This window comes from Magnolia sinica, chromosome 12 (assembly GCF_029962835.1).
Source record: "Magnolia sinica isolate HGM2019 chromosome 12, MsV1, whole genome shotgun sequence".
Lineage (NCBI taxonomy): Eukaryota > Viridiplantae > Streptophyta > Magnoliopsida > Magnoliales > Magnoliaceae > Magnolia > Magnolia sinica.
In genome coordinates this window covers 60,921,355-60,940,531 of record NC_080584.1, presented here as the reverse complement: position 1 = coordinate 60,940,531, position 19,177 = coordinate 60,921,355, and the positions used below count along the sequence as shown (strand labels likewise).

Below are 19,177 nucleotides of genomic sequence, written 5' to 3'. Positions count from 1 at the left end.
GCAGTCTTCGCATCCATCTGTTCCTATTCAAGGTTATATTAGGCAACCAACGCCAATACAAACCTAATAGATACCTATTTAATAATAGGCGTAAATATCTCACTGAAGTCAATACCTTCTTTCTTTTCCTTTTTTTCTTCTTTTTTTTGACCAAAGCTTTTTTTTATGGAATATTTTTTATATTGGAAACTTAATCGGCAGTATTACACATTGGGGTGGGGGCTGACAAAAAATTGTGCCCCCACCTATCATTTTCCACCTTGTACAATGCCCAATCCGAAGAGAGAGAGAGAGAGAGAGAGAGAGAGAGAGAGAGAAACAAAAAAAAAAAGAAAACCTATAGGACATCTAAATGAGAAGATCGGGCCACAAAGGGGATTATAGCAGTCAACACGATCCTAGCTCTAAGTGACCCACCCGCTCCGGAGAAATGGAAGTAGAGCCACAAAGAAGACAATGCTGCCAAAACTAAACTCAGAACACATAGCCACTACAGCAGCCACAATGGATCATACCACCATCATGATCGGCCCAATCAATCCAGACCAACTTCAACATGCCTACTCCCTCCCTTAAGAGCTACACACGGCCACTCCAACTAACAAATGCCAATACAAATGCAAAAATCCCCTGCTCTACCCATGGTTAGATTGCAAGTTGCAACACAGGCAGCTAGCTGCCTTTAAATCAAAGACCCAAACCAGCAGGAACACTACTGGACAAAAACTTCCCACCCGTAGCAGTTGTGCCTCAGCCAAAACATCCACAACTTCATCGAGCATCATGGGCTACTATAGCAGTCCCCACGCAGGCCTGGCTTCAAACAAAACGGCTGAGCAAGGATCATCTCCATCACACAAGAACATAATCCCCAGCTCCTCCCTGCAATGGAAATACAATCTGCATTCACGCTGCAACTACACAATTGGGCAAAGCTGAAGGTTAGCTACAACCATCTCTCAACCAAAACCCAATCCCTATACAATATGTCCTTCTGTAAAAGCCCCCACGCTAGACCAGCACAAGAAGAAGTAACAGACAACAACTTCAACCATTGTGCAGCGCATAGGGCAGAGAGCGACCCCAACAAAGAAGCGTCGGAGACCTCAGGGGCAACAAAAGTTCACCCGACCCCCTTCTTGGGTCTGGAGAGCCTAATCTGGCTAATGTTGATCTTGTCTAAGAGGAGGTTGCCTCTGATGAGGTTGGGGAGATCATCCAGCACCACAAATAGCTTATTTAGAATGTCATTGCTAGTACATTTGGCGAGGCCATCCGCCACCGGGTTGCCCTCCCTGATAGTGTGGGAGAAACAGATGTTGAGGGGTTGAGTGAGCTGCTGGATGTCTCCCAGGATATACCAGACGTTCCAACTATGAGAGTGGTTGGGATTGGCCATCACATCGTAGATCAATCGGGAATCAGTTTCAGCTATAATGTTAGACATGCCTCTGTCTCTACCTAGATGCAAGCCATCAACCAATACCTTCTTTTTAAGCATACCCCTTTACTACGAATCTCGCCTTGTCTCTGTCATGTTTCTTTCAATAAATCCACTTGCATCCAATCGTTTTACGCCATATTTAAAAGCTCTAACAGCTCCCACGTATCATTCTTGTACAAAGAGTCCATCTCGTCTTGTTTTACTATCATCCACTTCTTAACATCCGAGTCATCCAGTGTCTCTTGGATGGTAGATGAATCTCCCTCATCAGTAATAAGGGTGAATGCAATGTTTGAGTTATTCCTGTATCATACTGGTAATCTATGATCTCTTGGTGGATTTCTCCTGAGAGGTGGCTGCACCACCTGCTCATGTACCTGTTGTTGTTGCTCAACTTCAACCTGTGTTTCATGCTTGTCAATTTTAATATCCATCACCTATGATTTTCTTGGTTACTCATGTTCTTCCTTAAGGAACAAAAAGTCCTCATCAAACCTGACGTTACGACTAATCGTAATTTTTCATGTGGCCTAGTCATAGCATATATCCCTTCACACTATCTTCATAGCCTATAAGTTTTAACTGACGGTATATGAGAGTAAGCATCACAACCAAAAACTTACAACTCCGAGTAATCAACATTATGACTCCTCCACACTAGTCCTGGAGTTTTACAATCAATTGGTTCAAACGAAGATCAATTCATTAAGTAACAAGCTGTGTTAACAGCCATAGTCTATTGCAATTTTCCTAACCCAGCATTCCTCAACATGCTTCGGGGTCTCTCTAAGAGAGTCCAATTTATTCGTTCTTCCTAGGGGTGTACATCGATCCGAACCAAGTCGAGTTGGCTTCAGCTTGGCTCGGCTCGGTCACCAGCCACACCCAACTCGAACTCGGCTCGGTTAGCAATCAGACCCATTCGAGTCGAGTTCAAGCCAGTTTCGAGCTTCAAGCTTTGAGCTTTCGAGCCAAGTTCAAGCTCGAGCTTTTAAGCCATATTCGAGTTTGTTTTTCGAGACATCGAGTCATTTATTTTTTGAATTTTTGAGTTTAGTTTCTGCGATTATACAATTTCAAAACTTGGAACTAGGAAGTCATAAGTATCAAGTTAAAATTATAATTTTACTACATCTACATACATTTAATAACACAACAGAGCATAAAATAAAATATTAAATACAAACTGAAGACACAACTGTATAGGAGATTCGTCTGCTGAGCTCGAGCTGCTATCTAAATCTTCATATACGTACTCATTCACCTCTCTCGAATCAGAAGGTGGAAATAGCTTTTTATCACCCTATTATATAGTTTAAATTAGATTTTTCAAACTTTCTTTGTGAGAAGATTTATACGTAGTTCCTAACGTTATGTAAAACGCACCAAAACTGGAAAGAAACTTAGTTGAATTCTTACTCTTTTTCTTTTTAAATGTGCAGGTTGAACCTGCTTCGACATCATGTTGTCTTGGAACGTATCACTAATGTGTAGAAGCCTCTTCCATACTGCGCTTTAAGGCGAGTTGGAATTGTTCTTCTTCCAATGCTAATAATTTAGCTTCCTCCTTTGCCTTAGAAAGTTTGGATGGGAGAGTGAAAGTTTTTTTTATTTGAATCAATAAGTGTTTGGAAAAGAACTTGGACTTCCTTTGAGGCCTTAGGACACGATTTTGTATCTTCACCCCGACAGATAAGTGCAATATGAGTCGATTAGTTTTGTTAACAAACTTGGCTTCACATAAATGACACAAAATCTTTAACTTTTCAATTTTGAAGAATGAACTAAGGAACCATAGTCCCAAACGTCGATCGATAGTTCACTTGAAGACATATCTACATTATTGTGTTGAAAAAATAAGTATTTTAGCAATAATGAAATACCGACATAACTTAAAAGCAATTTATGGATGAAAAAAATCCATTAATACAATGCATGTATAGGCTATAGCATCCATCAACATAACATAAAAATAAAAATAAAAGAGTACCCATTACATCATTTTCAAGTTCTAAAAAATTAACAAGAAATGCTAACCTAACTTCATTCATGTTTCTGTTATTTCATGTATTGCGGTTTGATACACATTCTCCTCCTCTTCCTCATCAATATTAAAACCTCTCCAACTCAGACGCAACCAATCTCATGTACAAATTAATGCTTCCACTGTATCTGGTGTAATGGAGCTTTGAGTCTTTCTCACGACCCTACTCCCTGTGCTAAAAGCAGATTCCGATGCCACTGTTGAAATAGGAATTGACAAAATATCTCATGCCACCGTCAATAGTATAAGGTATTTTCCTTCACTAACTTTCATTTTCCACCACTTCAAAACATCAAAGTCTAAATCCTACCGCAGTACGATTGACTCTTTGAGATATAAGTCTAACTCTGATTCTTTTGTTTCAGAGTTTGTATTTTCTTTTCCTAAGAAAGACATGTATTCTTCATCGAGCGTTGTATCAGAGCTTGTAGCAGCATACAATATAAATTCATTAATACTTGGTATGAACCCTGTGGCTGTGTACGTATTATACAATGCTTCGATTGCGTCACGAACCTTCGAAGTTTTAGTTATTACCTTTTCATTAGAATAAATCTTCATGAAGATGTAATTAACATAACTCATCTTACACTAAGGATCAAGAATAACAACTATGACATTAACAAATGACGTTCATCTCAGTACTTATTGAACTTTGTTTGTATATTACCTGTCATGAGTTGTAGAAAAAATGGACCTTCATTGACACCTTTCTTTAGGGTTTCCTTGATCTTCCACACAGCTGGAAGAAACATATTTGTTGTAGGCAACCTATTGTCAGAAAATATCTTCGTACAGTTATAAAAAACTTTTAAAAATTTGTGAACTTCTTTCGCTTTGGTCCAATCTTCTTCAGTAGGCAACCAAGCATACGTTCTATTACGCGCTGCATATTCTGAAAATGCAAGTTCTAATTCCAAGTTTGAATCTAATATCTTAAAAATCGAATTTCAACGTGTGCATACATCTAGCTTCAATGCTTTTGGAAACTTCAAATTCAAACGCTAGACTATGTCATTCCATATACTCAATCTTGAAAGCGAGCCCCTTATATACTTTACACTCTCCCTCACATTCTCTATAGTTTGGTCAATTGATTTCAACCCTTCTTGTACAATTAGGTTCAGAATGTGTGCACAACACCGAATATGAAATAATTTTTCCTCAAAAAATAAATTGTCGGATGCCTTGAACTAATTACGTAAGAATGATATTACACTGTTATTTGTTGAAGCATTATCTAAAGTTAATGAACTAACTTTTTTTTTTCAATATCCCAATCTCGTAGATAGTTGTAAATGCAATCTGAAATAACCAAATCGGAATGAGGAGATGGAAGGTGTTGAAAGTTTAATATTCTCTTGCAAAGTTTTCAATTTTCATCAACATAGTGTGCAGTCAATGAAATGTATCCCTTTCTTTGATTTTAGGTCGTCCACATATCAGAAGTCAAACTTATCCTTGAAATCGAATCTAAAACTGCTTTGAATTTCATTTTCTCACTTGCGTACATCTTCATGCACTCCCTCTTCACAGTAACACGGGAGACCTTCTCAAACTGAGGATTAAGGAATTTACTGTATCTCATAAATACTTCACTCTCTAGCATTTTAAATGGTTGCTCATCAATGATAATAAGCCTTGCAAATCACTCCTTCAGGTTCCCCTTTTCAAACTTATAAGTGGTAAGTGTACCTTCAGAAGCACTTCCTTCGGACTTTGTAAATGATAACAATTATTGGCCTGAAGGTGGAATTCTGCGTCTCCTTGCATAACTTTGCCTATGTCTGTTTAAATGAGTAGTCGACCTATCGATATTTTTGTTATATAGGCTTTTGCAGTGCAGACATCTGATCTTAGTGACATTGTTAACTACAACTTCTTCAAAATCATCTCAGACAGTTGATTGTTTCTTTCCTTTATTTGCAGCTGAAGACCCCTCTCCCTCAACAATAAGAGGTGATGTAGCTGACGCACCGGCACCAGGGGTAGTTGGGACTTCATCCTCACTAGTCATCTCTAAAGATATGAAACAATTTCATCTAACCTTAGTAAAGAATTTTCTAAGTGGTGTATCATGTGTCTATAAATGTCCTTTAAACTTTTAACAATTTCCTAAGCGTTTAAATCAGTCACTCATTTAATGTTGAATAGATAATAATGCTTTCATTATTCAATTTAAATGACACGCCAAAATTCTAGCAGCATCTCCCATTATCTCTCCAGAATATATTAATCTTGTATTTGATTCACACAAGTGTGGATATTTGATGAGGAAGTAAATGCAAGAAATATATCCAGAGAGAATTAGAAGAGACGAATTGAAATAAGCATGTACATTTAAATTAGAATAAATGAAAACATTATTATCTATCCAACATTAAACTGTCTAAAAAGGGACAATTTAAAATTTTTTATGCATCTAAGAACATACTGAATCTATATCTGGCAATATAGAGATCCTCAAATGAGCAACTGATTATCATATAGTACAACTAGAACAAAAAATTAAAAATATATCCAATAGGCAATAAGTATAAGAAAAAATTAAGACTAGCTAACAAAAACAAAAAATATTATGTCTCTTTTAGACTCAACGGGCAGATCTGATAGTTCCACACTATGACCCTTGGGTCGACGTGAAAGCGGGCTCTGAAGAAGCTACTGCTCAGAGAGCACGGCTAGAGGTGTTACTTCTTCTACCAAACGGGCTGTTGGTCCACATATATGATATATTGTTCTAATCTCTTTCAAATGGAAACAAAGAGAAATATTATAAGTAAAGAAACCAGGAAATTATAAATGAAGGATAAAAACATATGGGCTGGAACTCGAGCCAATACAAGCCATAATTTGAAGTTTGGCTAAAGTTCAAATTCATAGTTCGTAGTAATCCAGAATATCATATTGTACACTAACTTGATCTTTAACAAGATCAGATTATCCAATCAATCTAAGTAAATCCATGGTGGGCCCACTAAGTTGGTAGTGATCACTAATCACATAAGATGGGGCCCATATAATCATCATCTTACAAATCCTATACATTTTATGAAGTCATGATTTATACTATCCAAAAGCCGATCTTGTGGTGGACAGTCCACTGAATCCACAGGATAATTTGTTAATCTAAAGTGTAATCATTATATGTGGATGTGGTTCCCTAGATATCATTCCAAATCCACATTTACAAAAAATACATTAGCATGCACAAATTCACATTTACAAAAACTACATTAGCATATACAAATAAGTGTAATCATACAAATCATCATATGTGGTTAGGCCTTAAATATCATTTCAAATCCACATTTATAAAAAATATAATAGCAATTTAACATATACAAATCCACATTTACAAAAAATATATTAGCATATACGAATAAGTGTAATCATACAAATCATCATATCTTTATCTCGAGACAATGTAGTTAGGCCCATTTACAGGATTTGATTCAAATGGGTCCCACTACATCAATCCAAACATTTATACATATGATCTTAGGATCTAGATTAATTTTAGATTTATTTTCTTTACAGTCTAATATACATAACCACGATCAGATTTGGCCACAATCATAGATTTCATTCATTTTTCTTAAAACAAAATATGGGGTCCATGTGCTTACCAACAGGCAGAGGGCGAGCAGGTGAGTCGGCGGTGGGCCTCTGCTAGTCGGGTGGCGAGACGAGCAAAGAGAGGTGAGAGACCTCTGCTAGTCGGGAGGCGAGATGAGCAGAGAGGCGAAGGGCCTTTGCTGATCGGGCGGCAAGACGAGCAGAAAGAGGCGGAGGGCCTCTGCTGGTCGAGCGGGATGAGAGAGAGGGGGAGAGAGAGAGCTAAAAGGGGTGCCGGACGAGCAGAGAGAGAGATGAGAGAGCTGAGAGGGGTTGCCGGAGATGAGAGAGAAAGAATAAAGAGCTGAGAGGGGCGGCCCGGCGGGTGTCTGGGATGAGCAGGGAGAGAGGGTCGGGCGTAGGTCTGGGACGAGTAGGGGCCAGGGAGAGAGGGGAGCAGGGAGAGGGTCGGGCATATTTTGAAAAGGGGGGAAAGGGATTACGATTTAGGGTTTACACACACACACACACACCATATACCGACTTGATCCGAGTCGAGTTGAGTATCAATCCGAGTCGAGTCTAGCTGGGGTCAGCTCGAACTCGGCCCGAACTCATTTTCGAGTTGTAAGAAATAGCTCGACTCAGATTGAACTCAGTTTCGAGTCGAGCCGAGTTGAGCTTTTTCGGGCCGAGTCGAGCGAGTTGACTGAGCTGGCTTGGTTCGTGTACACCCCTAGTTCTTCCACACCATTTTGCTCTAGTGTATGCTTGACTATGTTATGCCTCACAATCCCTTCATCTATACAAAATTGGTTAAATTCATTCCAAATGAATTCACCTCCATTATCTATTATCAGAATTTTCAACTTTCGCCTTAACTATTTTTCTACCATCGCCTTCCAAACTTTGAAGGTGGCGAAAATAAGTAATTTGTATTTCATAAAGTACACCTATACCTTTCTAGAGTGGTCATATATGAATGATACAAAAAATGATAACCCCCCTTCCATAAACTACAGGTGAAGGCCCCCATACATTAAAATGCACTTTTTTTTGTGGAAAAGGTGGAGGAAAGTCCCCTTATAGTAAGGGAAAATTGACATTAGAATGCACATAATCTAAAATACCTTTACTAAAATATTTTTCCAACTTAAATGATAACATTGATTGTTTACCAAATATATAATGCTCACATATATTCAAATCAATGCTTTTAAATGGAGGAATCAAGGAATAATCAGAAAGTACATTCATGTCGCTCTCGCTTATGTGGTCTAGTCGAGCATGCCTTAAAGGTGCTGACATGGACTCCTTTATAGACATTGCGGCTCTACCCAATATGGTATTCCTAATCAGCTTATAAAGGTTACTGGTCCTCTGTGCCTTCATCACTATGAGTGCCTTTATTGAAACTTTAGAAAATCAATCATATCTGGTAAATACCCACCCAAATGCATCAAGAGCTATCAAGGATATCGAATTCTTCCCTAGCTTAGGAACGTGCCTCACATCTGTCTAAATGCACTTTGTGTTATTAAACAATGTAATGCGCATCATTCCGATTCCAACAACATTACAAGCAACATTATTGTCCATAAACACCTGTCCACTATCGCACTGGTTGTAACTGGTAAACTAGTCTCACTGAAAAGTCATGTGGTATAAAACATTCAAATCGAAAATTTACTCATTGTTGAGATGCTCGGATTTGGATGCGGTCAAAACATCACAAACCTTCACCTCTTTGTTGGACTCCACCTTGTTGACTCCTTTGGCATTTTAACTGACGTTTTCCCTTTCTAGGCTTTAGGATTCTGGCAATCATTCTTCATATATCCTTGTCTTCCATAGTTCCGATGATTCACCTTTCCATTGCCCTTAGACTTGGACCGTGAATATGACGAATTTTCCTTCTCCCACTCTAAATTATTTCCCCTAGCTACTAAAGCATCCGTAGAGGAACTTGAACTGTTGTCCTTCTTTCTGAACACCCTCGACTAAAGGGTTGAGATGATAGTCTCAATATCAATGGTCTCTCTACCATGGCACATAATATCTACAAAGTTATCGTAAGACTTTGGAAGAGAGTTCAATAGAATTAAGACTTGATCTTCATCGCCCATCTTCACTTCCACACTCATCAATTTTCAAATGATCTAATTGAATGCGTTAATGTATTCAGTAAGATCCAACCCCTCTACCATCTTTCGATTTTAAAACTATTTCTTTATATACAAGCGATTCGACAATGATTTCATCATGTACAAGTTATCCAACTTCTTCCAAAGTCCAGTAGTGGTCTTTTAATCAAGGGAATTGTAAAGGAAAGTCTAGCAGTGGTCTTTTGATCATCCGCCAAACATAATTGGATCCAGGTTTTCGCTCTTTCATCTAACTCTTCCCACTCTTCATCTTTCACATATTTTAAACGCTTCTCAACACCAAATAGTGAATGTTTCAGCTCTTATTGAACTAGAAGATCTCTCATCTTCACCTTCCATAGTTCGAAGTTATTTTTTTCCAATAAATTTCTTTGTTTCATACTTTACGTTCGATCCCTTAATCGCCATGTTGCTACTCCAAACTCGAATCCCAATGTTATCTATGATACCAGTTGTTGGGAATCCATGAAAGCAAACCCCAAATTCAGATCACCCGACAATAAAGCAAACATAAGCAAGCATGCATAGGAATACATGATTTTTACATGGAAAAATCCTTATGGGAAAAACCACAGCACAAAGCCACAGTGAATCGCTATGAAAGAAAAAGTAAAAGAGATGGATGCACTTACAACATTGAAAAACTCTCCTTTTCTCCTCCCCAAACCCTAGAAACTTTTTAGGCCTCGATTAAAATAGTTTGGGTTACCCCAATCTTGTAATTACACCCATATATAAAGTCACGCACTTACATAGTTTTGCACACGTCGTCAATTGATCGAGCAGACTATCGACCGATCGAGCATCCATGTTTGATCGATCGAAAAAGCTCAAAACAATCCAGAGAGTTTACACATATTTATGAATTTCAATCGACCAATCGATCTAATAGTTTGACTGATTGAAAAAGTCCAAAAGTGTCCAAAAACTAATCTGTATAATTTGGAGTTGGCTCGATCGGTCAACCAAGATGGTCGATTGGTCGAACCCCTATTCCATATACAAATTTAAGACATCTCTTATTCCAAATACAAATTTAAGACATCTCATAACAACTTTGTAGGGGAGCATTCAATCCCCAGTGTTTCTTGTGTCATGACCCACCTGAGTTTTGAATCTATTTCACTTTTGGGCTCACATCCAACAAAGTGGATGCCACACAGAAGTGGTAGCCCCATAGAGTTTTGGGTTAAAGGGCACCATGTAAGACGGTTGCATGTGACCAGTGTCCTGCCAACGCAAAATGTGAGCTGGAACGTTGGTTCCTTATTTGAAGGTAAAATGTTATTAAAATTGCCCCTAGTAAGGTAAAATCATCATTTTCAAAATCAAAGATGAGCTCTTTTTTTTTTTTTTTATTTACTGTATGTTAGAACATTAGGTCCTTAATTGAAAATAACAAAAAGGATAGACTTTTATTTGAAATTCCATAAAAAGGATCCCTTGTATAACCAAAACCTTTGAAAAAAAAAACACAAAACACAAAACAAAATCACTTAAGGAGAAATCACGGAAACCTTTCGTTTTCGCTGCAGTTCAGCATGTAATATCACAGAAAGATGTAATTTTATTCTCTCGTAATCTAGGTGGCAAGAGTAAAAAAGCATCTCAAAATGTCAATTTTCAAATGCCATTTTCACGTGACATCTAAGTGCTCTTACCTTGGAGATTTAGGGAACCATTCAGTCGATTATATCGCAGATCCAAAACCTCCAGTTTGCTCAAGTTCACCAATTCTGTCAATGTTTAAAAAATTATAACATAAAAGCATTAATTAGACTGAATCATGACTATTGAATAAAGTTCAAAATATTGTCTAAACTAATTTCTTTACCATTAATAAACTTACCTTTCCAAGAGAAGTATCCTTCCAAATTATTGCCACTTAAATAAAGACTCTTGAGGGACGAGAGTGCACCCAAATATAGTAGAATGCTTCTGTTGAAGTGATTCCAACTTAGGTCTAGATGCTCCAGATTGACCAATCTGGACAACATTTCAAAACTCGTATATGAAATTCCCGTCTAGAAATCCGAAGTCATTGCCATTTAGAGACAAACTCTTAATGAATGAAAGGGCAGCCAAATATGGTTATGCTTTCGTTGAAGGAGTTAAGGCTCAAGTTAAGGTGCTCTAGCTTGCTCAGTCTGGACCATCTTCTGAAACCTGCAAATGGGTGATGTCCAGTGTTTAGGGCATCTGCTTAGAAGAAGCAAAAATCCCAACTATTCTTAATTTTTAATTAAAAATAAAATAAATTATTTCCTCAAGCACAACATGCCCAAGAGGAAACAGTTAAAAGGGGCCTGTATTTCCAACACACTCCTTTAGTTCCGGCGCTCAGCATGAAACAGATGGTGACACGTGAATGAATTGAGTTGTAAATTAAGATTAAAGTTGTTTCCCTGTATTTATGTGGCAGAAGGCCTCAAATCTCAACAATTTTTTCCTGGTCGATGTCATCGTCGTCGTCATCATCATCACCATCTAAGCGTTACCCAATCTACCAGCTTATTTTCTCAAATCCTACTTGAAATTGCCATGATTACAATTTAGAAGTCAGAAATCCATGTCGACTCCCTACCAAAAAACAGGGCCACGCCGTCGGGGAAACCCAAAAGTTTATAGTTTTTAACGGTGGACATTCAGTGCCTACTTTTTCCTTTCGTGTGGTCTACCTGAGATTTAGATATGGATTTTTTTTGGGTCAAAGCCTAAAATGATCTTGAGAAATGGATGGACGACATGGATAAAACAAGTACATCATGGTGGGTCCACCACAGCACCGACCTGATTTGTTGTAATGTTTTAACGGTTAGAATCATTGTCCTACTGCTGTGGTCCACTAGAGCATTTGAAATTACTCATATTTTGGATGAAGATTAAAAAAAAAATGATCTCTCAAAATCGATAAACGGTGTAGATACGATAAATACATTATTGTGAGGCCCATTTAATGTTGATCTCTTTTGAACCGTTGGTACAACTCTGAGCTCGAGGAGCGTCAGCGCTCAATCGCGGGTTGCATCCTACATTACAGTTCGGGCAGGGATCTGTGGGGCCCACCGTGATGTAAGTGTTTTATCCACACCATTCATTATTTTTATCAGATCATTTTAATGTTTTAGCCAAAAAATGAAGCAGGTCCACAGCTCCAGTGGACCACACCAAAGGAAGCTGCAGTGATAATGACACCTACCGTTGAAATCTTTCTAAGGACCATCGTAACGTTTATTACCATCCAACCTATTCATAAGATCATGTAGACGTCGATGAAGTTAAAAAACAAATATCAGCTTGATCCGAAACTTCTACAGCTCCCAAGAAGTTTTTAATGGTGGAAGTTCAATCCCCACCTTGTGGTCCACTGAATTTCTGGACCTGCTTCATTTTTTGTCCCATACTTAAATTGATCTGGGAAAAAGGATGAACGGTGTGGATAAAACACTTACATCACAGTGGGCCCCACAGACCGTTGCCTAGACGGATTACCGTCCGGGCGGGAGTAGGACGCAATCCGCGTCCGCCCTAATCTCTCCCTCTCTCTCTCTCTCTCTCTCTCGACCCTGTGTTTGATCCAAAGAAGGGAGGGAACCGAAGGGACGCCCTACGCCCTCCCTACCGACGCATGCCCTCTCTCTCTCTTTCTCTCTGAATGTGAGGTCTCTCTCTCTCTCTCTCTCTCTCTCGACTCTCTGTGTTTGATCCAAAGAAGGGAGGGAGCTGAAGCGACGCCCTACGCCCTCCCGACCGACGCATGCCCTCTCTCTCTCTCTCTCTCTCTCTCTCTCTCTCTGATTTACGAATCTGGGGGATTTACTAATTTGTGGATTCCCAATTCGATGTGGACCCTCATTTAGGGATTTGGCGATTTTAGGGTTTACAGATTTGAACATGGACCCGAATTGGGGATTTTCTGATATTACAAATTAGGGATTTGGGGATTTTAGAATTTTGGGGATCTTGAGGATTTTTGAAATTGGGGATTTCAGGTGGTTTTGATAGTCGATTTGGTAGATTTGATGTTTATTCGTTCATATTTTGTTTATTTCTAGGGTTTTGATGGCCGATTTGGAGGATTTGATGGTTATTTATTCATGTTTTCTTGAATAAACCTGATTTTTTGCTCAAAATCAGTGCGGCTATCAAGCTGTCCATCAAAATGTGGGGCCCATGATTTGTACACTGGATTGACATGTTCTGCCACGTGGACGGTGGATTAGTTGCCACAGAATAGGAAAACTATGGGGAGCCCGACAATTTAACTATGATAGATTAAAACCATGGTGGAGCAGAAACAGGTACTCTCCACCATCAACTCTCTCACAGTAATTGTGGTGAGCCAGCGTGGGACACCGGCTGGGATCTAAGTTGTTTATTCAGGTGGGCCACAGTTAATTAAACAGATGGATGGATGAAAAAATTGTTCATGTTTTTCTAAGCTGTCCACCCGTTTTGCTGTTTATTCAGGTGGCTCACGGATGTAACCTGCACACCACGGTAATTCCCCAACCCAAACCTAAGATGTGGGCACGCCATGTTGGCTGTATAGAATCCCGATCATCAGGTTCTCCTTTATGCTAGACACAATTCAGACAGACCCACATCTCCGGTGGGTCATACCACATGGAACAATGGAGATAGGACGCCACCCACAGGTTTGTATGTGTGACCACCATGATGTGTATCCTTCATCAAACCCGTTCATCCATTGTGACTCACCACAATGGAGGGTCCATATAGAAGTTAGCTTGATCCAAAGCTCATGTAGGCTACATTACGAGAACTTAAAGATTTTAGGGGCAATTTTACATTGATTCCATAGTGCAGGCCATCCTAACTTTGTTTTAATTTTAATTTTAATTTTAAATTTTTTTTATCATGCTCATATTAAATACAGCATGGTGGGCCTTGTAGAGGCTGTTTTACATACTGTATAGGATTGGGTACTGCTCATGTGATACTAATCTGGTGGGATTTGATTGGTAGGTAAGCTTTTATTGCATATAATTTATTTCCTTAACATATTTTGTAAAAGAAGTATTGTAGATGATTTACGTCCTTTGGTTATAAGGAATGTACCAGTTGAACATAATAGCTGTACTAAGTACCGTAGTGGCCGGTAGAGCTCATGTACATTAGCAAACAGAGACTGTTTGGATAACAAAATCCATACAATTAGTTTATAGTTTTAAAAACTCTTATTTTTCAAGTAGGCACAAAAACTCTTTTTACTGAACCAAGATTTTTCTCTGAAAAGAACAATTTTGTTTGAAATGGGCCGTAATTTTGCTGCTGGAGCTTTTAACTGGGCTGAAACCTTTTGAGAGGTCTGGCATCTCACCCTTGTATGGTATATGTATTTCATAGATAGTCAGTCATATTTAATCTAGTTTGTGAAGTTTTGTTGGCCGACGGTGTTTTAATTTATTTTTTCTTTTGTTCCCTTTTTTACAATAGTTCATTCAGATTGTTCATTGTGACTTTATCACGATGTAAGATTTTTTTGTTGTACTCTTACCTTTTTAAGTGCTCATTATGGCCTTTTATAGGCAAACCAATCTCAGTTTTGGATGGAGTTTCAATTGCTGTCAAGGATGGGATAGATTGCATACCCTATCTAACAAAGGTATCGGAGTTTCAGTTGCTGTCAAGGATGAGATAGATTGCATGCCCTATCCAACAAAGGTATTGGACGGATTCCTTCCATTGTGAATTCATTAGATTTTATTCGGTTTCAATTCTGTCCATCTGCACATTCCATGTATGACCAATTCAGGCTATTCATCAAGGTGAATATGCCCTTTGTCAAGAACCAGGCTGATTTGCTCTTCAGGTTGGCTGCACAATGCAGTTCTGGGCTGCCAGGAGAGTGGATCAGCCGGATTTCTTTGGTCAATGAAAATTCAACCTGGGACCTGATGATGAACGGTCTTGATCATTCATATGTGTGCTAAGTTCTCATGTGGAGCCCCTTATGTTTGGCATTTTCTGATTGGCCTCTGCTCATGTAGCATTCCTTGTGCTTGAATTGGTTGCTCGGTTAGCATAATAAGCTTCTGAGGATTTTGCAGTTCTAGAGTTTGATTGGATGGTCCGGAGTTCTACGGGAACAATGGTGGAGACGTAAGAGGTGCAACTGCAGCATTCCCTAAGTTGGAGACACCCATTCAGTTGTGCTAATCTAAATGTGCCTTCTCAAAATATGACATCTCTATGCTTTAAAATAGGTAATGTATTGTTATATTAATGGTCAACACTATAATATTAAGTGTAGAATAGTTATGCATTCATCCTGTATCCATGTCATATCTGCATATGATAGGTCTAGTCTATTCATGGACGTTGAGTGCTTATTTGTTTGTGTTAACAGAGAGAACATCTTCTTGGATTCCTAGGTTGACTGCTTTCATTTTGTCATGCAGACAACAGAAAGATGTTGTGAATGATGGCAATCAATACTTCTCCAGTGTCCTTCAATGAACATTGAAAAGTCATCACATGCTTGTATTTGTGAATACTGTTTTTGTTTTACCTCTGTAATGTCCTTGAATGATTAAAGATGCTTGGGTTGGTCAAGATGATTTGAGACACAAACTCGTGCACAAACACTTACCTAGGAGAACCTGGAGTGATGGTGTAGACCTTCGTGAAAAGCTCTCACGGACGGTTCATGTCCATCAAGAATTGATGCACGACAACGCATGCCTAAACCTCATAAGAGACAATACTTGGATGACTGTGAAGATCCCTGTTTCTGTGCAACAGAGCTGGATCTCATATTTCATGTACTTTTTAAAAAGTAAGAAAAATATCTCCAGTACATATTTTGAGAAAGGAATTTCTAAACCCACCCTACCTTAGTTTCGTACACCACGTCTTTCGAACTGAATAGTACACTTTATTACCATTTAGTTCTCAAAACGGAATGTGGGTGTAAGGACATCAATTAGGGTGGGTGCATTTCTATTTGACAATCAAGAGTGTGGGTATAATATTGGCTCCCTTAAAGAAATTCGAATGATTTTTATATAACACACTTGTTTTAATTTGCAAAATTAGACAAGTTCCATTGTCCAAATTTTAATAGAGAAGCTTGTGCTTATAGGGTTCTTCAATATCCGTGATTTGTTCCGTCTCTGCCTAGTGAAGAATAACTTAGAATGAAGATGTATGGTTTTATGTGATTATTCATCCTTAATCTTTCACATAATATCTGAGCAAGGCTATGATGACAATGACAACAACATTTCTCAATGTTGCCAAATCTTATCGTAAATTGCACTAGTGACCAAATCTTATCGAATCATAAGTTGTAAGATTCAATTTGATTATTTGAAAAAAGCCAATAAATATTAAAGATCATAACTTCTTTTTGAAATAAGATATAGATCAGATATTCATTTCCCATCTATATTCATAAACTCGACATGGAATGCTATGAAGTATAAACATTTCCATACTGCTTATATGCATGTCTAGTATAAATGCTATGTTGCTGTCATTGAAGTTTTTGCGTGTATCTAATGATTCATTCATCTTGGATAATTATTATTATTATTATTTTTTTTTTAAAAAAAAAGGAAAGAAAAGAATGAGTTCATAAAGACAAATAAAAGAAAATTGTGTTTAATACAGTTTGCTTACTATTTTCTGAAATAAACGGAGTTCTAGACATTTGGTAAACTATACGAATAGTTTTGAGTCTAAAACAGAGTTTTGCTAACTGTAGGTAGACCTTATTGAATGGGCCAGGCCAAAAGTTTAATTGAATGATCTATGAGTAACATGCTGGAAGAGAAAAAAAAACAGCAAGTGAAGCTCCCTCCAAAACTACCAGATATCAATGAGTGGTTTCAATCTTGTCCACCTATGACATGAACGCAGCAATGACAGAGGAAAGGTCCCTCCAAAACTACCGGATATGCTTCTAATGTGAGATCAGCCATTCATCAAGTTGGCCCCACATGGAAATAGACTTCACACACGCTGACTTGACCATTGGTCACTTTCTCTTACAGTCCATTTCTTTCACACACGTATGGCCCACCTGGAGAGTAAGCCAACTTGTCCAGTGCTGAGCCCAACTGATTAACGGTGCTGATCTCAGCACACGTGTGACGTATTGGCAGTTGTGACAAGCTATGATCTTACCTTATTTTGCATTTGTGTATCTGTTTCTGTCTAAATCTTTTTTTAATTATCCAAAGCTGTACATATGTAGCTTTCTTAAGTTCAGGTCAAAATGGGATACATTTTTTGAATTGAGTTGTATAGTTGTCTCCTAATCCCCTCCAAGACTGACCCACTCTTGTATGATTTTGATTTTATTGATAGGGTGTTTGATTGTTTTATAAATAGAATGTCAATTTCAGATGATTATATTGTCTGGGTGTTTGATTATTTTGGCCTGAAACCATAGATTGAAATTGATTTAAGAGGAGAATTGATATATAACATTTATTTAGATTTATATAATTTATGGAGCTTTGATGGTTTTTGTGTGTGTGTGTGTGTGTGTGTGTGTGTGTAAATTCGGTTAGAAGTATTAGACTATCAAACAGCCTCCAAAAGGAGTCAGATCTGGACAGATTGAATTGCAGAATTGTACTTATAGTATAGATTCCAAAAATCATTTTTTTAATGGCTGGAACTAAATACAACGTTATGTTTTTTTAATAACATGGTAGGAATCTGAAATTTAAGGCTATGTTTCCTTTTGTTTGCAGCTTGATTTTGAGTTTTATGATGGATTTTCATGAAAGCTTCTTTTACAATTGCATTTTCATTTAATTTCCTTTTTATTCCATGCAGGTGATGATAAAAAATCTGGAGCAAGTGGTGACGATGGTTTTGAACTCGTTTCAAGATCCCCACCCTCGTGTGCTGGGCTGCTATTAATGCAAATGGGCAATTGTCTACAGATTTGGGGCCAGACCTTCAAGTTCAGTATCATCAACGGGTGCTGCATGCATTAGCCTCAGCTATGGATGATTTCCAAAATCCTCGAGTACAGGTAAGTGGGTTCTGACATTGTGGTTCATACTTGATAGAACATTGTCTGGTCATCATCTATTTCTTGTTTAGTTGCATTGAAAACTATATCAACCAAGGATGTGTCGAAAGTGCAGATTGGATGCCATTGGCTGATGTGGGATTGATATAGGTTTAAGATGCCCAATGATTGTCACTTAATTCCAATGATCTAGGGAAGGGCCCACTTCGATGTCCAACACAATATGAAGTGTTTGTAAAACATCCAATGAAATCAGTGTTTAAAATAAACATTCAACTATTCACAATTTATATCAAATGAGGGTCAATTTCCAGCAGATAGAAAATGATTTTCAACAACTAGTGGAATTTCTAGTGACTAGATTTCAGTACTTAAAAAGTAAACTTCCAGCAGTGCTCTCATGTTTCAATTAGCTAGAAGAACTGTTTAACATGTGCTAGATGAACTTGGAAGCTAGCGAGATGAGAGAAGAACCTTCAACATGAGAAGACTGGGGTCTACAAATGCTCATTGTGAAATGTTCCTTTGTTTCAGCTATATGGTAGCATTTACAAGTTTTGATCAGGTAGCAGGTTACTGAAATCGATTTGCTCATCCATCTCTTTAATCACAATAAGCTTAGTAGAAAGTTTTTGTTGGCCTAAGATGCACAGAGACGTCTCCAAGCATGTGGAGAGGTGCACAAAATACCATCATCAATTTTGCATTTTCTTCATTGCATTGTGCTTCGCCAACCATGTGACCATTTAGCTTGGTCACTACATCCATGTGCTTCATAACATGCATGTTTTTTTTTTTCACATCAATGTTCAGAACCCAATGTTGTTCACAGTTTCAGGACCTAAAATCTAAATAAAAATGCAAGACTTGAGTTCTCAAATACCAAGTCAATTTCAGGTATTATCAATTATTGATCTTTTAACAAAAAATTTCACATTCTATCGCAAGGC

The 19,177-nt window shown here is 38.1% G+C and overlaps 2 protein-coding genes across 2 annotated transcripts in view; both read left to right on the top strand.

Moving 5' to 3' along the window:
• The window catches only part of LOC131221472 (putative disease resistance protein At4g19050), an 86,919-nt gene that overhangs the window by 31,642 nt on the left and 36,100 nt on the right, over positions 1-19,177 (top strand). The gene's annotated exons all lie outside the window — the stretch shown is intronic.
• LOC131221473 (uncharacterized) lies at positions 15,751-18,495 on the top strand. The gene is made up of 2 exons (XM_058216738.1): positions 15,751-16,013; positions 18,026-18,495. Exons 1-2 carry the CDS (start codon positions 15,764-15,766, stop codon positions 18,187-18,189), a joined length of 414 nt encoding a protein of 137 aa, XP_058072721.1. The 5' UTR covers positions 15,751-15,763; the 3' UTR covers positions 18,190-18,495.